The sequence below is a fragment of the Tamandua tetradactyla genome, chromosome 6 (assembly GCF_023851605.1).
Source record: "Tamandua tetradactyla isolate mTamTet1 chromosome 6, mTamTet1.pri, whole genome shotgun sequence".
Classification (NCBI taxonomy): Eukaryota; Metazoa; Chordata; class Mammalia; order Pilosa; family Myrmecophagidae; genus Tamandua; species Tamandua tetradactyla.
In genome coordinates, this window is record NC_135332.1 from 83,602,232 (window position 1) to 83,624,385 (window position 22,154).

Below are 22,154 nucleotides of genomic sequence, written 5' to 3' on the forward strand. Positions count from 1 at the left end.
TGGGTGAGAAGTAGTATCTCATTATGGTCTTTATTTTCATTTCCCTTATGATTAATAATCTTGAACATCTTTTCATATGCATATTTCCCATATGTATATCTTATTTGGAGAAATGTCTATTCAACTCTTTTGCCCATTTTTAATAGGCTTTTTATTGTTGTTGAGTTGAATGAGTTCTTTATATGTTCTGCATATTAAATCCTTATCATACATGATTTCCAAATAGGCTCTCCCATTCACAAACATTTTTAATTTTCATGAAATCTAATTTATATTTTCTTTTGTTGTTCATGCTTTTGGTGCTGTATCTAAGAATACTTCTCCAAGTACAAAGGTCTTGAAGATTATTCCTATGTTTCCTTCTATGAGCTTTATGGTTTTAGCTCTTATATTTAGCTCATTGACATAATTTGAGTTAATTTTTTTTATACTGTGAAAGGTAGGGGCCCAACTTCATTATTTTGCAGGTGGATTTCCAGTTGCCTCATCACCGTTTATTGAAGAGATCATTCTTTCCCCATTGAGAGGACTTGGCACTCCCATCAAAGGTCACTTGGCCATTGATGTAGTGTGTTTATTTCTGCACTGTGAATTCTATTCCATTGGCCTATTTGACTACTTTTATGCCAGTATGGCACTGTTTTGATTACTACAACTTCATATTAAGTTTTGAAATCAGGAAGTGCGAGTCCTCTAATTTTGTGCTTTTTTGAGGTTGTTTTGGCTACTCAGGGTTCCTTGTGATTCCACATGGCTTTTCTATTTCTGCAAAAAAGGCCACTGGAATTCTGGTAGAGATTGTGTAGTTTTGAAAAGTGTTACAATCTTAATATTATCTTCCAGTCTATGAACATGGGATGTCTTTTCATTTATTTGGATCTTCTTTCTTTCAGCATGTTTTGAAACTCAAAGTGCATAAATCTTTCACTTCCATTCTCATTTATTCCTAGGTATTTTATTCTTTTGGATGTTATCTGTGCTGGTTTGAAGCTATTATGTACCCCCAGAAAAATCATGTCCTTTAATCTGTCAATATTGCTGGGGTGGGATCTTTTTATTGTTTCCATGGAGATGACCCACCCGATGTGGGTGATAACTTGATTAGATGGTCTCCATAGAGCTGTATCTCTCACCCATTCAAGGTGCGGTTGCTACTGGAACCCTTTAAGAGGGAAACATTTTGGAAAAAGCTTCAGAACCAACAGAGCCCACACAGCTAGCAACCATTGGCAATACAGAAAGAAAATACACCCGGGGAAGAGGTTGAAGCCTGGAGAGAAAGCTAGCAGGTGTCACCGTGTGCTTTTCCAGCTGAGAGAGAAACCCCAAATGTCACAGGCCTTCTTGAACCAAGGTATCTTTACCTGGATGCATTAGATTGGACATTTTTATAGCCTTGCCTTAATTTGACATTTTCACAGCCTTAGAACTGTAAACTTGCAAATTTACAAACTAAAACACTTATCATATGTGGAAATGTTTCCTTTTCAGGTTGTTCATTAGTGATGTACAGAAACACAACTGATTTTTGGGTACTGATTTTGTACCCTCAAACTTTGCTAACTTTTTTTTCAATGACTGGAAATTGAAAAATGGATTCTTTGCAATTTTTAAATATGTAGGAGGGATCATGTAATTTGCAAGGTTTTATTTCCTTTCCATCTTGGGGGTCCTTTACTCTTTTTCTTTCCTAATTCCTTTCACTAGAACTTCCAGTATAATGTTGAATAATGGTAGTGAAAACAGGCATCCTGGTCTTGTTTCTAGTCATAGGGGAAGTTTTCAGTCTTTCACCATTGAATGTGATGTTACCTGTGACTCATCTTCTTGTGTACTTAATGATCTTTGATTGTAAGCTTGGTTATATCAGCAGGAATCCTACAGGACCTGAGTAAGGAGGAAGATTTCCTCCAAAGAGTATTTGCTATGGCTACAGCCAGTACCCATGAGGTAACACTCACCTAGGACCCTTCAGGCTCTCTGAGGATCTTGGCCTATCCTGGGAGTTCCAGGCTGCTTCCTACCTCATCATTTGTCCAAGGGTCAGTAGCCCAATAACTGTGGTGCCATAGATATACTCGGAGGGCAACCCTGTTCCTACAGGCTACACAACCCTGTAGCCTAAATTTACTTTTTTGGGGGGGGAGGGTAAGGGTGGGTGACCTTAGGAAATATCCCCTTCTCTTGTGGGACCAATAATGCCTGAAAGATTTGCAAGAAGTAGCTGTTCTGTTCAGAAGGGACCCTCAGACACCTAGTATTAGTCAAAAGGCAAACTCTTTACTTCAAATACAGTAAAACCCCATATTACTGCACCCTACCATGTAGATTTGGAAAAATAGTTTCAAAGTTGGCTTCTGTCTTCCACCCAAGCTGATTTCCAAGAAAGGAACCAAAATTCTTCTCTCCTGAGAGTGATACATGGGTCAAGTGAGAACCTGTGCAAGTGCAGAGTGGATAGGCAGTGATGGTAAAGGCAAGGCTGAGAGTTGGCAATCCCCTCTCAGAAGGCTCACAAATCCTCAGGATTTTCCTGATCCCAACCTCCTAGAAATAGGTTCCAACCAGTAAGATCTCTAGAATTGATGCTACTGTCTCAGAAGTCCCAGCCAGTGACAGGGCCCAGAACTATTCTCAATCAATAGTTGAGCCAGAGCTGACAATTCCTGTAAAATGGCACCAAACCACACCTGACCAGGAGTTTTGGGTCATGCAGTGGAACCCAGGACACTTGTTTCAGATGCTCTTAATCATTAGTGTCTTCTCAATGCAGTTCCACCCATTTCATTATGGCAGAGTTTTCCCAGTGCACCAAAATATCCTCCAACAAGACACCTCTCGCTCCCTTAATGGGAAATCTGGCATTAACATTTTATCCAGATGCATAGCATAACACTGTCACATTATAAGGTGGAAATATTAAGTAATGGACCGAGTTCAATTAGACCATTGCATTATATTAAACTTTTTGTCTTTCCTCCACAACTGCAGATCGTTTAAGGTCCTGTGGGGAGGCATAAACTTTGTTTTGACACATTTTTAAAAAAAGCCAGCTTAGGAATCACTTGCCCTGGGAGCTCGTCCCAATTTTTCTCCCTTGCCTCAAATACTCTACTCTCTACTCCACCTCCCCCTTGCTACAAGTTTCCAGCATATGCCTCAATGACTGGGTCTTTTGCACACTGCAGTGATCTCTTGGCTCACCAGTTTTACCCTTTAACCTGCAAAGTCTTTGACAGAAGACATGTTGGATTCACTTCCCCTAGAACAGTGGCAGAAAACCTGGACAAGTAGGTACTTAGGAAATATTGGTTGAATGTACAAATATCTTACACCTCACCTCCTTGTGTTACCTATAAGAGGCTGAACAGAGTTCTCTCCACACTGCATACTCTGAAATAGTACCAAAAAAAATGAACTAGTGCTTCCACCTCTCACTGCGACCAAGATTTGTGGTCTGTCTTCCTTGCCTGTCTTTCATAATACTCCCCTACTTATTTCATTTAGTTATTCTTTTGTGGACTGTGTCCCTCTGTGCCTAGGACTGTGCTAAAATCTTCCCTGGCAGTAAGGGGCTCATAGTTTGATGGAGACAGACAGACATAAGCATACAGCTCTGATGCAAGGTAAAAAGTGGCTAGTTTTAAAAAGTGTTACAGAATTAAAAAACAAATACTACTGAATTCTGCATAAATCTCAAAAACATTAAACAGGCAGAAAGAAGTCAGACATAAAAGAGTATATACCATGTGGCTCTGTTATATAATGTTCCAGAACTAGCAGGATTAATCATAGTGTCAGAAACCAGATAATGATTGCCTCTGGGAAGAAGGGTGGGTTGATTTTAAGGGAGGGATAGGGACTTTCTGGGGTGGTGAAAATAGTTTGTATCTTGATAGTGTTGTGGTTATAAAGGTCAAATCAGGTTACGTTTTTCAAAACTCATGAAACTGAACACTTGAGATCAGTGCATTTCACCATATGTAAATTATACCTCAGGAAAAAATAGAAACAAAGTGCCATGAAAACAAAAGAACTTAATTACAGTTGAATGAGGGTGGAGGAGGGGGAGAGAACAGACAGGTTTCACAGAGGCGAGGGCATCTGGAGTGAGGGCTGCAGGATCCTGGCATAGGAGATGGTGTAAGCAAAGGGCAGCAGGCAGAAAAATCTGGCCCAGATACACCCATCACTATTACAACTCCTTTCCTGAGGGAATGCCTCCATTTCCTGCCCTAAGACACCTCTCATAGTTTTGACCGCCTCTGAGCAAGGTGAGCAGTGGACAGATATTTCTGAAGGGTTTCAGCAAACAAGACAGCTTTATTTCCTCACTGCACATGGAATGAAATACCCAAATCCCCAGGTGTGGGAAGAATTTTAATGGGTGTCACACCCACCCCCTCCAGTCTTGCTCACACACTTTTTCCATTCCATATTCGCCCCATTACAGGTTCACTCTCTGCTGTGAATCCTCTGGTGCTGGATGAGGTGGAAGCTCAGGCGAAAGGCCTTCCCACACTCTGTGCAATGGAAAGGCTTCTCTCCTGTGTGAATTCTCTGGTGCCGGAAGAAGCCCGAGAGTGCCCTGAAGGCCCTCCCACATTCGTTGCACTCATAGGGCTTCTCACCAGTATGGATACGCTGGTGCTCACTAAGGAAAGAGCTGCGACTGAAGGCACGGCCACACTCGTGGCACTCATACGGCTTCTCACCAGTGTGGACTCTCTGGTGCTGGATGAGGTTAGAGCTCTGGCTGAAGGCTTTCCCACATTCCTTACATTCATAGGGATTCTCTCCATGGTGAATTCTCTGGTGTCGAACAACATTTGAACCGTGCATGAAGGTTTTCCCACATTCACTGCACTCATACAGTCTCTCTCCAGTGTGAATTCTCTGATGCTTGAGAGCATCTGACCTCTGACTGAAGAACTTGCCACACTCAGCACACTCATAAGGTTTTTCTCCAGTATGAACTCTCTGGTGTCTAATCAGGTTGAAGCTCTGGCTGAAGGCTTTCCCACACTCCTTACAAACATAAGGTTTCTCTCCATTATGAATCCTCTGATGCCTGACTACATGGGAGCTGTGGATGAAGGCTTTACCACAGTCACTGCATTCATAGGGCTTCTCCCCAGAATGAATGCTCTGATGTTTTGCCACATCAGAATAGCATTTGAAGCTCCTCTCACAGGTGCTGCACTGATAAGGCCGCCTCTTCCCATGGCCTGGTCGATGTGTCCCAGGGCCTGTGTTCAGAGTGACACCTGGCCTGGACATGCTGTCCTCAGGGCCATGATGCTCTCCATTTTTCTCATCAGTGAGTGTTCCCCCAGGGCAACCTGAGGGCCTCTCTATAGCTCCTTCGTACTCACAGAAGCCCGGAAGCCCCAAGGCTGGTGCAGGCTCTTGACACAGTTCTGACACAGTCTCTCCTTCCAAAGTTTCCTGCTTCAGTGTCATGCCTGTGCTCTGTGCCCCCTTCTCAACGGCACTCTCAGAAGCATGACTGTCACTGGGTGCCTGTACTAGAAAAGTCACTTCCACAGCTGGAAAAGAAGTACCAGATTTTAGATAGAGGAAAACCTTATTATATGATATGAAGTTGTGCATGAATTTAAAATGGCCTTGACAATCTACAGGAATGGGGGAAATAAGAAGAAAGATGGTGTATAGTAGACATCTATCATTTCACCTGTTCATTTCCCACTCTCATTTCCTCTCCTACTCCCTGACATCCATGGCCACAGGAAAGGATGAGGGTCTACAGGAGGGCTTAAGCAGAAGGCATCACCTGTGGTGGGAAAAGGGCCCATGTCTCTGATCCCAGTCTACCCATGTAAAGGCTGGAGGAGTCAGAGGCTCTGTAGGCTTCCTTGCTCTTCACACAGCCTGGAAAGCAGAACAAACTGGCTGGTGCTAGGACAGGTGTACTGGGAGGTGGGGGGGGGGGACAAGAGCATTCCTATGCACTGCATGAAATAAATGGTTCCAGTTTATTTCTCAGAATCGGCTGAGACCCTGACTTAGATTCCCTGAGATAGCACGGTATCTTTGACAATTCTCTCCCCCGAATCCCAAAGTACATTTGTCATCTGCAAGGAAGAGAAGACTCCTTACTCTCACAGAAAGTAGTACCAGGGGCAGTGTTATAAGGAACAGCCTCTCTGAGGGATTAAGAAGTGGCTGGGCTGAGGGTCCCAGTTGCAGCTGGTACGACTAGTCTAACTGGTTCACGGGGACAGACTGTGTGCCTGTTGAGACAAAATCTTCCAGGACATGGGAGTCAAGCCTCACAGCCTTTAATGGGAGACAGGAAAGCTTTATCACAAGATGGCCCAGCAAAAGGGTGAGCATCAGTAGGACAAGTGCATCAACCAAGTTATGAGAAATGCTTCCCACCTACAGGCAATCATTTGAGACTGCTGAATTGAAACAGTTAAATTCTCCACTTGCATTTCCTTTCAAGAAATCGGACTGTGTGCGTGTGATGGAGACGCATGCCTGAGAGGGACCCAGAAGCAAGGCTGTTGCTCTACGGCAGGTCAGAGTGAGCAGTGCACAGCCTTACAGGAGGGTGCACCGTTTGCCCTCTATTCATGACCACAGAGGCTGTTCAACAGAGCACCAGGCAGCAGGGAGAGGCCTTGTGCCCGAGGCCTGAGCAGAAGCCCTCAGGTGAGGCTCAACCCAGGTCTTGTGGTTTGGTAGATTTGGATGTATAAGAAACAGACTTAAAGGCACTGGTAATGAAGAAAAATCATTATTCAAAATTAAATGAGAGGAAGGCCACATAGGATCTCTCCTGCTCCGTCACATCGGGCCTTGGCTGGCAGCCTGCATTGCTATCCTTATGTAGGAGACTCCTCCCCAATGACAAGTTCTCAGGCGATGGGGGCAGTCCTGAAGGGCTCTAAACATAGAGCAGCCATTCTCAACTAGGGTGATTTCACCCCCCAGGAAAAATGGTGATGTCTGTAGACATTTTGGTTGTCACAACTAGCTGTGCTCCTGGCATCTCGCAGGGAGAGGCCAGGGATGCTGTTAAACATCTTCGATGTACAGGATGTACCCAACCACCCCCAATAAAGAACCATCTTTCCTGTGATGGGTGTCTACAGTGACAAGGTTGAAAACCCTAACAGAGATAAATCTTCCTAGAAGGCAGAGCCTGGGGCTGCCCAATTCTCTAACCAAGAAACTCATTCCACTGGCAAAGATGTGAGTCAGCAGACAATATCCCAAGACCTGACAGGCCCCTGCTTGTCTCATCCTCCCTCAGGGCATGTGGCATACACTCTACGCCAGCAATCAAGATGTGGTGCTTCCTCTCTCTCCACCCAACACAACAAGCAAACTCACCGCCCTTCCCCTGTCCATGTGGGACATGACTCCCAGGGGTGTGGACCTTCCTGGCAACATGGGACAGAAATCCTAGAATGAGTTGAGACTCAGCATCAGGGGATTGAGAAAACCTTCTTGACCAAAGAGTGAAATGAGACAAAATAAAGTGTCAATGGCTGAGAGTTTCCAAACAGAGTCAAGAGGTTGTCCTGGAGGTTACTTCTACACATTAAATAGATATCACCTTGTCATTCAAGATGTAATGGAGAGGCTGGAGGGAACTGCCTGAAAATGTAGCGCTGTGTTCCAATAGCCATGTTTCTTGAGGATGACTGAATAATGATATAGCTTTCATAATGTGACTGTGTGATTGTGAAAACCTTGTGTCTGATGCTCCTTTTATCTACCTTATCAAAAGACGAGTAAAACATATGGAATAAAAATAAATAATATGGGGAACAAATGTTAAAATAAATTTAGATTGAAATGGTGGTTGGTGAGGGGGAGAGGTGGGGGGTATGGTATGTATGAATTTTTTTCCGTTTTTTTTTTATTTCCTTTTCTGAATAGATGTAAATGTTCCAAGAAATGATCATGATGATGAATATGTAACTATGTGATGATATTGTGAATTACTGATTATATATGTAGAACAGAATGATCAAAAGTTACGAATGTTTGCATTCGTTTGGTGTTTTTGGTATTTAAAAAAATTAAAAATTAATAATAATAAATAAATAAACAAATAAGACATGGTGCTTCCCCTTCTTGCTTTTCTAAACGGGCAGCTCTGCTGTGAGGAGCCTGCTTTTCCTCCACCACCCCATGTACACTGCATCTGTTAAAATTATCACTTAATCCAAATTTGTGGATCCATGAAAGGCCCCATCTGCATACACTTTGGCAGGATTAAGACCAAATAAAGGAGGGACGGTGATGACCTGGGTACCTGGACATGCAGAGTGACTCTCTGACAATGTTTCTGGGTCGTTCTCTCTCAACCCCCAAAGGGGTGAGTGTGAGTGTGGGTGTTTGAATACAGGATGGCTGTCACCTGAGAGAGGGGTCTCCCCAAGTGCATGGCGGAAACAGGGCTAGGTCTATGTGTGCACATGCATGGGGGCTCATTCTGGGCAGCCACAGTTGTTACACGCTGCCCATCATCCCACTGCTAACAAGAATCATCAGATAAAAATACGATTGTGATAAAGCTTGTATGTTTTCTTGCTAAGGTAAGATGGTGTTTCTGGTTATCATTAAGCCTTTGTTATACAATCATGTATACTGAACATAAAATTGAAGTATGAATCCTCAGCTTTGAAGGTCCTTAAATGTGGCTTTGAATCTTCAGAATCAACGGATCCAGGAGCCTGCAAGGGCAGGGGACCAAAGCAGGGGGCAGACAGGACAACCACATAACCAGCTCAACACTGCTGTGCCCTGGAGAAACAAAGGTGAGCCAGAGGATTCCTGTCCTCAGAAGTGTCCAGGCTGGCAGGACTGGAGCCAGAGGTCCCAGGACAGAGTAGGGGGGAACTGGGGTGCAGGTGATAGGGCTCCATCTTAGGTAACATCTCCTTAGCAGCTGAGCAGAGGGACACTCAGAAAACCTAACTCCTGGTTTGTCACACACCCCCAAACCCCAGGAACAGCTAGCCCCCCAAAGCCCTGGGCCTGGGTGCTTCCTGCTCACCTGTATGTGTGTCCATTAGGGCATCCCTTGCCCTGGCACTCTGGAGTCCTAGGCCTGGGCGTGCTCCTCCTTGCTCTGCCTTGCAGACACAGCAGGAGTGGGAACAATTCCTCTTGGGTAAAAAAGAAAAAAGTGACCATGAGGGCTGGATATAAAGGGGCAGGGTAACGTCAGAATGTCCCCTAGAGAGGGGAGGTCAGAACAGCCCTTAGAAGGCCCCAATTCAGGCTCCATCCTGAGTCAGGGCCTGGGTCCCCACAACAGAAGGGTTAGTGGTTAGTCTCTACTGTTCTAGAACCAGAACCTGACCAATATTTGCCACAGGGGTGGATCTGGAAGGGCTCTCCTCTCTGTGCAGGGGGCTGCCCTGCAGACCCACAGGTGGGACTCAGAGGGTCCCAGGGGTTGCTTCTTGGCCAAGTCCCATCAGGTTGGCAGAACAAAGCTGGCACACAGGTGAGGGATAAAAGGCAGAGCTGCAGAAATGTGCTGAGGGTCATGCTTTGCAGCTTCTTTATTCAAGGGAGCCACTTTTGAATTCAGAAGGCCTTTCATATTCTTCCTGACCAAAAGAGGGTGTGGTCCATGAGCCTGGGAACTATGTGGTGCACCAGCCCTGCAGTGATGTCCCAACATCCATTACCATCACCTACAGAAACCCCGATACAGGTCAATCCCTCCTGAACCAGCATTACCCAAGTCACATGTTCGGGCCTGAATCGTGTCCCCCACAAAAGACAAGTTCAAATCTTGATCCTTGTTCCTGTAAGTGTTCCACGGGTAAATAGGACCTCCAGAGGGTGTGATTATTAGGTAAGGTGTGGTCAAACTGAGTAAGGTGGGTCTTCATCTCCATGACTGGAGGGCTTAGGAAGACAGGAAATTCAGAGACAATCAGGCAACTGAAGCTAGAAGTTAGAAGGTAGTAGATTGCCATGAATGCTACCGACGCCAGCAGAAGGCCCTGCCTTCCACCATTTTGACTTGGGATTCCCAGCCTACCAAACCATAAGACAACAATGCTTGTTGTTTAAAGCAACCCACGGTGAGGTGTTTGTCACAGCAGCCCTGGCAGATGAAGACATCCCATAAGCATGTGAAGATCTGCTGCCCTGCTGTCTGCAAGCCTGACCCCTTCTGGCTCCAGCCCTCTGATCTCCCCTTCAGGTCTGCCTGGGATTCCCTGACCTGCCCCCAACACCCCAGCTGCTCAGGTGGGTATGAGACCCAGGTCTAGCCAATAAGAATATGTTTAATTCTTTGACCACAGTGATTCAATCTGGGATGGGTGTGCAAGCTGAACCTGAAGATTTCTACAGGCGCTACTGGGGAAGAGAACCCGTCCTTCACAGGGACGGCTGAGCTGGTAGGAGATGAGGTGCCTGTGAGTGAATCCACCACTGAGGCAAGCAAAGTTGGGGAAAGGTGCCCTCTTTGGATGCCTCACATAAGCCCAAATAAATACCTTTTATTGTTTGTTTGTTTAAGTCACGCTAAGACAACTTTCTGCCACTAGAAAGCAATACAGTCCCGACTAAAGAGATATCCCCAGAAACTGAAGTTCTGTGGGGGTACCCTCTGGGGATGATAATCTATGACACACTGCCTCCACATGTCAGCAGGGAAAGAGGGGCTGCCTCCTCTCTACCCTGCTCCCCAACAGTCAAGCAGAGAGCACGAAGCCTGGCTGCCTGCTATTATACTTTCTTGGCTCCAAACCAAAGATGCACTGCACCCCCTAATCAGTTCTCAAATGTCTAGAGAAAGTTCTCTGGATTAAAAAATTTTTTTGATAGTTATAAAGATTTGGACGTTAAAAATATAAGGAAAAAATCACTAGAGACCAAGACCTCTATCTATTAATTTTAAAAAGATGAAAAACTGGAAAAAGGTATAAACAGGTAACTCGCAAAAGAAAACAAGTGGACAATGTAAGTTTGAAGTTCCAGTTCATGTGCAATTAAGAAATGCAATTTAAAATACCATTTTTTTTTTGCTCCGAAATGAGCAAAGATTTTTTAAATGGAACTAGATCTACCTGCAAGGATTCCGAACACCTGGATGTTCCTTGGCTGGAGGGTAATTTGACAAGGCCGAAAAATGAACATGGACTTCACGTCCAGGAAGCTTCCCTGGGAATGAAACCCTGGACGTTTACAAGGATACTGCATCTGCAAGCTATTTGTAGAACAAACCCGGGAAATACTGTCGTTGTAAGCAAACAATGGGGAACGGATTTAACCACCACAGCAGACCCGAACACCTGACACCTGGCAGCTGTTGCCAACAGCGGGGAGAACCAGGGCAACACCGGTAATGCGGAAGCGCAGGTGGGAGAAGGCTGCACCCAAGTCCACGCCGCCGCACACGCCTTTTTCCTGGTTTGGCTTCTCGGGCTTTCCACAACCTTAAGAACCGACCCGCTTGTCTTTAGCAACAAGAGAAAACCCAGGGACATGCCGTTTCAGAGGCGGCCTGACTCGCGGCCACACGCGGAAGCGGGTGCAGACCCGCGACAACAACCAGCCCTGGACCCGCCAACCGCGGCCACTCACCTGTCCGCCTCAGCCGCCCGCCGGAAGCGCCGCCCTCGCCGCCAGGCACTTCCCGCGACGCTCTAGGCCGTGGGAGGACTCCGCGCTCGGCTGCTCCGGAGGCCGCCCGGGCGGAGCCTGGGGAGCGACCACGGGCGGAGGGATTAGGGACCCCCTGCCGCCTTGGCTCGCGGCCCCGGGTCGGGTAGAGGAATTGCTCGCTCCATGCCCGCCCTACTTCCCCTGTGACTCTTTAAAGGCAGATAGATGACCGAGCTTCTTGGGCACGGAAGACCCTTCCCTGCTGTCTCCAGTCATTTGCATGTTCAATCTCCTGCCCTCCCTTTCTCCTGACGCCCGACCTTCGGGTAACCCAGGAGCTGGGGTTTAAGGAAAGAGGGCTACGGAAACGTTATATAAATATTCTTTTTTCTTTCTACTCCATAAAGTAGACGGAGAGGTGATACCTGAAATCTCTGAACGGATCCGCTGCCCGGATCCCTGACAATGATTGTGAAAGCTCATATCTTGTCGTTTTGCTTTGTTTTGATTTTAACTTTAGACGTTTGTAACGGCAAAGCCCTAATGGCAGTGGAGGAACTTGAGACAGCCGTTAGCTGGTCCCAGCCCCAGTTTCACTTCTTTACATTTGTCAATGATTTCTGCTTACACTTGCTATTTGGAATTTTAATGATTTCATCTCCCCTTGTTAGAATCCAGATAGACTTGAAACCCCCTAGACTCCAGGAGACAGATTTTTGGGCCACTAGGCTGTCTGATCTCCTGCTTTGCACCTAGCAATGAGCTCTTTCTCTCTTAGAAACTGTGGTGTCTCAGGAATTGGTCATTAGAGTGCATTGGGCAGAGAACCCACCACCTTTGTCCGGTATCAAAGCCACATTCAGGGGTCAGGTCGGGGGAGTGGACCGTGGCCGCACACGTTCAGGGTTTGTCACCTAGCTACCTGGGAATGAGTGCATGAGGTGAGTGTCAGTGCCACGGGAAAGTAACAGGCAGGGCACAGGCTGTAGCTGGGGAACTTGAGCTCCAGCGAAGGAGACGTTACTGGGTGAGAGAAAAACCTCAAGGGCATCAGCAGCCGGGAATCTGCGGCTCTCCTGGGCTCACAGTTCCTCATTCTTTCACTGCCCAGAAGCCGGAAGGCTGCTCAGAAATCCCTTTGCTTCCTGGGTCCTCTGGCTGCAGCGCAGCACAAACAGCTGGCCCTGCCCTCCTCACTCATTTTCTCCTCTCAGCTGCAGAGACCCACAGTGCCCTGGTTTCCCTCTGTGTTCCCTATTACTGTGCAATAAACGCCCACGTGCTTAGCCACTTAAGTCAACCCGCCTATTTCACAGTTTCTTTGGGTCAGGGGTCTTGGCACGGCATAGGTGGATCCTCCGCTTCAGGGTCTCCCAGGCTGCGGTCCAGGGAGTCTTCCAGGGCTGGGTCTCACCTGGAGGCTTGACTCAGAAGGATGCATTCCAAGCACCATCACTGTTGGCAGAATTCAGTTCCTTGGGGGCAGGTGGACTGGGGATCTCGGTTCCCCGCTGGCTGCTGGCCGAGCCTGCCAGCAAGACGACAGTAAAAAATGATTGTAACTTAAGGGACATTCCCCCAGGGACTTTTTAGAATCCAGTAACTCCAGGGGAGGAGGTCACACAAGGACGTGAGCCCTTGGACAAGGGGACCATGAGAGTCTACTGCATACTCCAACCTGCAGTTCTTAGTGAGTTACATGCTTTCCACACGCAAAATATGTTCACCCCTCCCAAGGTCTCCAAAAGCCTCTTTCTAATAGAGGATCGGTTCAAAGTCCAGAATCTTATCCAAATCATGTCCAGGCAAGGCAGAGTCTCCACAGGTGTAGTGTGTTAAGTACAGAGTCTGAAACACAGTTCCTTTCCATTTGTGGACTTATGAAACTAAAGAGACAAATTCCGCCCCCGCCCCAACATATGGGTGCTGGGATAAGCCAAGGGCACAGCTACAGGCAGTGCTGTCAAAACGGGGGACAGGAGAGGTGACGCATCAAGGAGTCACTGGCCCATAGCAATTCTGAAATCCAGCCAGGCAAATGTTGGGAGTTCCTTGACCAGGTTTCAAGTCCTGGGAATAATTCTCCCAGGCCTTCAGTTCTGATCTCTGGACTCTTGGTTCTACCCTCCGAGTCTTCCTTCCCTCTGCATGAAAGGTTCTCTGTGTCTGCAACTGCGTGGTTTTCTCAGCCTCTTTCTGGCCAGTAGAATTTGGGGGGGGGGGGACAGTGTCCTAGTTTTCTCCTCCCTCTGTCCCTTCCAGCCCAAACTGACAGTGTTTTTGTTTTTTGTTTTTTTTTGGTTATAATTTCCCAAAAAGTTGTGGGACTAACTTCTGGAGAGATGGTGGAGCGGAGTGGAATGAGTTCACTTCTGCTCTGTGGAACAAATAGGGGACAGGGAGAAAACGATCGGGACTGCAGTGCAGGGTGTGAACAATCAGACAGGGTCGCCAGGCATTTTGGGGGAGGACAGAGGCCCTGGTCCTCCTCTTCCTCTGCCCACCCCCCTCCCAGAGCAGCCCCCCGTGGTGTGGCAGGCACTGCTGCTGGCGGGGAAGGCGGCTCAGCCCCGGCTCTCCTCGGCAGGTAAAAGGCGCCTGCTTTCTGCAGCCTATGTGGCCAGCCACAAATGGGAAGCAGGAGAAAAAGACCATTGTCACTTTGCTGATCTAGCATCATTAATGGATAAAACATATGAGAAAAGGTTGCAGTTAGTTCTTTGACAATATCACGATTTGTGGACAATTCATCTCGAGAAGAGATAGAACATGCAAGAATATTACCTTTACAAATTTTGACACGGCCCCAAACTGCTGGTACCTGAGAGACTGGATGATTCACACCCGGATCAGGCAGTGTCTAAAATGTGGTGCACAAGACAAAGCCATATAGACTCTTGTAAATAAGGTTCAATATGGAATTTTTCCAGATAACTTTACATTCAATTTACTGATGGATTATTTCATTAAGAAAGAAAACTACAAAGATGCATTATCCATGGTTTTTGAGATCATGATGCAAGAAGCCTTTGAAGTGCCTTCCACTCAACTATTCTCTCTCTCTCTCTACATTTTGTGCCATTGACTGGCAAAGAAGACAAGCTCAAGATAGGAAGGAGAGAAGAACTTCGGTGTGTCCATACTGCTCCCAGGCCTAAAACGGGAAAACACATTGGGAATGAGTTCCCAGTTGTATGGGCTTTGCACTTCTTGGGAAGGTGGAATCGCACTGAGGGCTGCGGGCAGTATATCACAATATGTCTCTGATGTGGAAACCGGGGTATCTGGACAGCACCCTTCGAGTGATGGAGGAAGTGACAGCCTTCCCAGCAGACACCAAGCTGTGTCAAGAAGCGATGCATGTGCTGGATGGAGTGCGGCAGGCTCTGGTTTCTCCAGCCGAGGGGTCTTCATCAGAACAGTCCCAAGAAGATAGAGACAACCAAGGTTCAGAAGAACTGGTGGAGCAGTTAGACATGGAGGGAACAGAAAAGTCTAAGCTTCTCCAGTACCTGGAATGATGTAAGGCCTTACATTCTAAGTACAGGCTCTGGGCAAAGTTGAATGAGGAAGCCTTTTGACTCTAACCGTCCAGCTTGCCAAGGAGAAGCTCCTGCCTGTGAAGCAGAGGACATCACTAACTGCGACCAGAAACTGCAGCAGTGGAGCCTGGAGAGGGTACAGCTGATTCAGAGGGAACAGGAGTAGAGGGAGAGAGCAAAGCAGGAGCAGCAGGCGCGGAGAACAGTGCATGCATCTGCCTAATGTGGCCTGCAGGTCCCCATTCCCTCCCACAAGAGCTCATAGCCCCCTGTTCTAGTCTGCTAGCTGCTGGAATGCAATATACCAGAAATGGGATGGCTTTTAAAAAAGGGAATTTAATAAGTTGCTAGTTTATAGTTCTAAGGCCAAGAAAATGTCCCAATTAAAACAAGTCTATAGAAATGTCCAATCTAAAGGCATCTAGGGAAAGATACCTTGGTTCAAGAAGGCTGATGAAGTTCAGGGTTTCTCTCTCATCTGGAAGAGCACATGGTGAACATGGTGTCATCTGCTAGCTTCTCCTGGCTTCCTGTTTCATGAAGATCCCGGGGAGGCGTTTTCCTTCTTCATCTCCAAAGGTCACTGGCTGGTGGACTCTACTTCTTGTGGCTATGTCGTTCTGCTCTGCTCTCTCTGAATCTCTCATTCTCCAAAATGTTTCCTCTTTTATAGGACTCCAGAAACTTCTCAAGTAACGCAGAGGGGGCTCTGAAGCCTTGTGGTGGCGTTCCTAGGGACAGTGATCAGTTCTGCACACTGAAAGTTCCTAATACCTGGTGATGGTGGTGGGAGAAGCAACATGGCTGAAGAGTTGGGTCTCCAGCACTGACTTAGAATGTTCTCTGTCTCCCCAGGCCAGGCGGCTCCAGCTGACGTGCACCTCCAGTCTCCCCACTGGGGTAAGCACTCACCATGAGCTGGGAAGGAGGGGTTCACACTCTCTCATTTCCACTGTGCCTCATCCCTTCCACACCGAACCTGGGCTGCGTGCAGTTCAGTGCAGGAGTGAACACAGACCATAAACCTATTTGATTTTAAATTTCAGAAACCCAAAGTGACGTTTTAGAATGTAAGGCTTTTGAGGAGAAAGCTAGCCTGAGCTAGCGTGGCTTTTCCGTTATGTTAGGTTGACTTCTTTTTCTAAATTATTGTTTTACCTCCTTTATCAGGTACATAAATGAGCCTTTTGTTTACACTCAGCCACACAACTTGTGGACGCAAATTCCAGTTAGGAAAGTTGGAGAAGAAAAGGGGTGAGGGGCATATAATGAATTCATGTAATGAATAGGAGGCGTGAATAATTGTAAAGCTGTCAGGACGTTTCCCTGTTGTGAGAGGGGTAAGGGAGCAGCTTTTGCTTACGATGTAATTTTGCCTTTAAGTGCAGTGGTGGACTTTTATTCTGAATTGTGCTCTTCTTTTTCAAGAACCTTTGGAAATAAATGTGCTGGGATTTAAAAAAAAAAAAAAAGACGGGGAGAGTACTCTGGGTTGGAGGTCGCAGTGCAGGCTGGCATGAGGGGAGGTGCAATCAGAGAGAACTGACTGTCCCTCTGCCCCAGCTAAAGGATGGGGAGACCCCCTCACGCAGGTCATAGTTGGCAGTGCCTGTAAGGAGTCCGGAGGCGGTCCCAATGGTCCACCGTGGGGGGGCCGCACTCCTGGGTTCTGGGAGGGATCAGTTAGGTGCTGGGAATAGCCGTCCAGGTGCGCACGGTGTGTGGTAGATCCTCTGGGCGCTGGTCAATTACCCCGTCCCACTGGGGATGGGCAGTCCTTGTGGAGGCTGAGAGCAGTCGCCCCCCCCCCCGCCCCTCCCCCCCGTCCCCCCACTCCCGGCTGTGCACATGTGCTCCAGCTGCTCCGCTGGGAAGGATGGGGCTGAGGGAGGCCACCTGCTGGCGAGAGAGGGTAAGGGCAGGCTGGCTAACTCCCTATCAGCCTAGGTTTTTATTTTATTTTATTTTTCTCATGAGTAGGCACCGGAAATCGAACCCAAGTCCCCGGCAAGGCAGGCGAGAACTCTGCCTGAGCCGCGTGGGCCGCCCTTTACTTTTTCATTTTTATTTAATTTTTTCTTAATATTCTTTTTCCTTTTATCGCTTTTAAAATATATCCTTTCTCCATATTTTCATTGGTAGTATAATTGTTTTTTCATTTTCAAATTTCTGGATCTTTTATATTTTTTTTACTGATTCTTTAGTTTTTATTTCTTATTTTATACATTCATTTTCTTAATTTTATTTTTATTATTATTTTCTTTTCTTAAGCTTTCTCTCCCTTTTGTGGGCACCAATCTGAGTTCACTGACAATATACCTCAGAGTGTCTCCTTTGACTCTGGGGCCTATTACTGTTGAGGTGTGTTTTGTTGTTGCTCCTGTTTTTTTTTTTTATATTTTCATTATATTTATATTTTATTTTATTATTATTTTCTTTGGGTTTTTTTGGGGGGGGCGGAGGAGGGTGCATGGGCTGGAGTTGAGCCCAGGTCTTCCGCTGTGGTCAGCAGCTCTTCTAACACTGAAGTACCTGAGTATCCCGGCCTAGCTTCTAATAGACCCTCAAGTTGAATTGTATCCCCTAGATGAGATCTGGACTTTGATTTGGTAAGTAATAACTGAAAAACCAAGTGCAAAAGGAAACCTTTAGTGAGTACCAAGTAAATACAAGACTTTAGATAAGTGAAGGAAACTAACTTGCAAAGTAAACATATCAAGATATCAAATGCTCTGAACACAACTGAAAATCGCAAAGCACAGCAAGATCTGAGCAGAAATGGCCCAGCCAAACAACCAAATCAAAATTCCAGAGGGGACACAATATGAACCAACTACTCGAAGATATTTATAAAGATATAAAGGATATAAGGAAGATGCTAAGAGAGCCTAGAGAAGAATTCAGAAGGTTAAATAGAAAAATGGCAGATCTCATAGAAATGAAACATACAGTAGACTAAATTAGAAATATACTAGAGATACATGATAGCAGATTCTAAGAAGCAGAAAGAAGAATAAGTAAGCTAGAGGACAGTACAATTGACCTAGAGTAGACAAAACAACAAATGACAAGAAAGATGGAAAAAATGCAACTGGATCTTAGGGAAATGATGGACAATAAAAAGCATACAAATATAAGAATCATTGGTTTCCCAGAAGGAGAAGAAAAGAGTAAAGGGTTGGGAAAGTTAGTTGAAGATATAATTGGGGAAAACTTCCCAACCCTTATAAAAGACATAAATATACAAATCAAAGAGGCCCAAATAACTTCAAATAGAATAAATCTGAAAAAGCCTACCCCAAGACACATATTAATCAAACTGTCAAATGTGGAAGAGAAACAGAAAATCCTGGAAGCAGTATGAGAAAAGGGTCCTACTACATATAAGGGAAAATGCATAAGACTGACTTCAGACTACTCAACAGCCACCATGAAAGCAAGAAGGCAGTGGTATGAAATATTTAAGATCCTGAATGAGAAAGGCTTCCAGCCAACAATTCTTTATCCACCCAGGTTAGCCTTCAAAATTGAGGGAGAGAGTAAATCTTCAAAGACAAACAAAGAACGAGTCAACAAGAGACATTCCCTACAAAAAATACTAAAGGGCATCCTGTCAGCTGAAAAAAAAGGGAGGGAGGTCTGGAGGAAGGCGCAGAATTGAAGAATACCAGTAATGGGAATTTAAAGGATAAAAAGAGAGAGAAGGAAAATAATATATAGATCTGACAAGTAAAAACTCAGGAAGAAATAGAAGATCTCAACAAACCAATCACAAGTAAAGAGATTCAATCAGTCATCAAAAGAATTGTAACCTACATTTTTAAAAACAAAGCACTGAAGGATCAATAAATTTTATTCTTAAGTCTAAGAAAAAACTAAAGGACAAGATGATAGAGTCAAGAACCACTTTTACGGTAATTACTTTGAACGTTGTCATAGTCAGGTTCATGTGTCAACTTGTCCAAGTTGTGGTACCTGTTTGTCTGGTTGGGCAAGTGCTGGCCTGTCTGTTGCAATGAGGACATTTCATAGAATTAGATAATGATCACATCAGCTGCATCCACAGCTGATTCCATTTGTAATCAGTCAAGGGGCGTGTCTTCTGCAATGAGTGATGCTTAATCTAATCACTGGAAGCCTTTTAAGGAGGATTCAGAAGAGACAGACTCTTCCTGCTTTGGCTGGTGAGCCTCTCCTGTGGAGTTCATCTATCGGAATCGTCAGCTTCATGGCCTGCCCTGCGGATTTTGGACTCTGAGTTCTCACAGTCATATAAATTTTATATTTGCGAGTGTTCCCTGTTGATTCTATTTCTCTAGAGAACCTGACTAATACAAATGTTAATGGACTAAACTCGCCAGTTAAAAGATACAGACTGGCAGACTGGATTAAAAACATAATCCATCTATATACTGTTTACAAGAGATGCATGTTAGACTCAAGGACACAGTTAGATTGAAAGTGAAAGGATGGAAAAAGATCTTCTATCAAGCTGCAACCAAAAGAAAGCAGGAGTAGCTCTTCTAATATAAGACAAAATAGACTTTAAACATGTGTCTCCGCAACCTCCTCACTCCCTTTCAGAGACACCAAGAGAGCCCAGAGGGCCCCTGGAATAGCTCTGACAGCGTCCTCAGCAGGCTCTCCTTCTACAGGCTCTTGCTCCCGAGCACTCCATGTGCTCAGCCCAGCCTCATCTGCAACATGACAGCTGGGACAGCAAGTGGCCTCTGGTGTCATAATGGGGGCCACAGATAGGGCAGGCTCTCCAGGGACTCGCCCACCGCTCACTTCCAGCGGCCAGGCACTGCTCTCATCCCTGGGCTTACTGTGTCCCCAGCCCAAGCTGTGGGACCACTCCCCATTCCAGAACACACCAGGCTCTCTCCTGCCTCATTCCAAGTGTTTGCCTTTTCCATTCCATGCCTGGAAAGCTCCACCCCCTGCCTCCCACAAACTCGTTCCTTTTCCTCATCCCTGGGTGCAGGCCCGCACCTCCAGCTGGAATTCCAGAGAAGTGATGTGTCTGCAGGGCATCATGTTTAGAGACCCAGGGGTCCACTGGTCTTCTCGGCAGGTGTGCTCAGAGCCTTTCTGCTGTATCATTGCTCTTTTCCCTCTTGCAACTAAGAAGCCTTCTCTGCAGAGGATGGAAAGTCTGAGGGGCCCACTTGCATTTCACAATCCTGGGAGACATGGAGACTAAGTGCAAATCCCAGCTCAGGACTATGACCCCATCCCCCACCCCCCACTAGACTGCAAGGAAAATGTCATGAAAGGCTGAACTGGAATAGGGGCTACAGCTTTCAATACCAGATCAATGTTAAATTATCTGAGATTGATAAGTGCACTGTGGTTTTGCAAATGCCTTTGAGTGTAGGGGTTACATGCAAAATATCACAGGATAAAGGGATGTGATACATACAACCCGTCCTCAGAAGACTCAGAAACAACATAATTTGTGTAGATAGGAAAAAAAATTAAAAGAGTGAATTTCTGCTATGCAATTTCATCTGTGGTGGCTTCTTCTCTATTTTCCAAGTTGTCTGCAATATACTCTGTTCACACAAGGAAAAAAAGGTTTCATCAAAAGTGTTATTTAAAAAAATGGAAATCCTGGGTTTTGAGCCCCAGAGCCTCACAGTGGCTTTGGCAGCAAGAACCCCTGGCTGCAGGAGGGGGCCTATGCTGGTTTCAAACTGTTATGTACCCTAGAAAAGCCATGTTCCTTAATCCTGATTCAATGTCATTGGGTGGGATCTTTTTTAAGTTGTTTCCATGGAGATATGACCCACCCAATGGTGGGTATGACCTTTTGGCTAGATGGAAACATGACTCTGCCCATTCAAGGTGGGTCTTGATTTGTTACAGGAGTCCTTTAAAAGGGGAGACATTTTGGAGAGAACACAATTGCTTCAGAGCTGACACAGATAGAGACGTTTAGAGATGCAGAATGAACATGCTCCTGGGAAGCTGTATGAAACCAGAAGCCAAAAGACCAGGAAATGCCAGCCCACATGATTCCCAGATTGGCCTTTCTTGAGTGAAGGTATCTTTATCTGGATGCCCTAGTTTAGACATATTCATGGCCTTAGAACTATAGACTTGTTAACTTTTCAACTTTTTTTTAACAGTTACTGTATGGGGCAATGCTGACTTTCAAAGCTTCAGAAATCTAACTCTGAGTCTCACGTATTAAACAAATACCTGAAGTTCCAGGGAATAACCAGGTTATACGCTAATAGTTCAGCATCTCTCAGAATTTAGAAATAACAATTACACCTCTGGAATAGATGTGACTGTTGTATGAGCTTACAATCTAGGAACCTTTACGGTAGACCCCAACCGGATAACCCATGCTCTCGATTTCAATTATCCAAGTTTGTATTTTATAGTATGATTGAGACATGATAATATCTGTTTTTTTGTTTCTGATATTTCATTCAACATACTGTCCTTAAGGTTCACTCACCTAGTTGCCTGCCTCACAACTTCAATCCTTCTTGCAGCCACTCAGCAGTCCATTGAATGTATACACCACAGCTCCCCCTTCCATTCTTCAGTCTGTGTACCCAGTTTATATAATTCCATCTGTTGCAATTCTTGAACACTGCTGCCATAAACACCAGTGTGCAAATGTCCATGGTCTCCCTTCCTCCAGGTAGAGACCTAGCAACAAGGTTGCAGGATCATATAGCAACCCCACCCCTAGCCTCCTAAGGAACCACCACACTGCCCTCCAAAGGGGCTGCACCATTCAATGACTTCTCTCTGTCATTTTGAAACATTTTTATTTTTATTCACCCATCATACAACCCAACCCAAGTGAAAAATCAATGGTCCTGATATTATCACATAGCTACCACTTCACCACCACAATCTATATGAGGATATTTCCTCTTCTTCCCCCAAGACTCCCATATACCTCCCCCATATCTCCCACTTGTTGACATTTAGTTTTGGCTTAATGCCTTTGTTACATTCAGTGGAAGCATGTTA

General features: G+C 45.7%; 1 protein-coding gene and 1 pseudogene across 2 annotated transcripts; one reads left to right on the forward strand and one right to left on the reverse strand.

Annotated features, from left to right (window-relative positions):
- Positions 1 to 4,303: 4,303 nt before the first annotated feature.
- ZNF696 (zinc finger protein 696) lies at positions 4,304 to 11,647 on the reverse strand. Of its 2 annotated transcripts, none has more exons than XM_077166619.1 (3): positions 11,593 to 11,647; positions 9,038 to 9,149; positions 4,304 to 5,549 (listed from the first exon to the last, which is right to left on the reverse strand). In XM_077166619.1, the coding sequence occupies exons 2-3, from the start codon at positions 9,051 to 9,053 to the stop codon at positions 4,456 to 4,458; spliced, it is 1,110 nt and encodes a 369-aa protein (XP_077022734.1). In that variant the 5' UTR covers positions 9,054 to 9,149; positions 11,593 to 11,647; the 3' UTR covers positions 4,304 to 4,455. The 2 variants fall into 2 exon arrangements, with proteins under 2 accessions (XP_077022734.1, XP_077022735.1); XM_077166620.1 differs by lacking the exon at positions 11,593 to 11,647 and adding an exon at positions 11,076 to 11,578.
- Positions 11,648 to 14,280: 2,633 nt separating this feature from the next.
- On the forward strand, positions 14,281 to 15,378 carry LOC143688549 (small ribosomal subunit protein mS27 pseudogene; annotated as a pseudogene).
- The last annotated feature ends 6,776 nt before the right edge of the window (positions 15,379 to 22,154 follow it).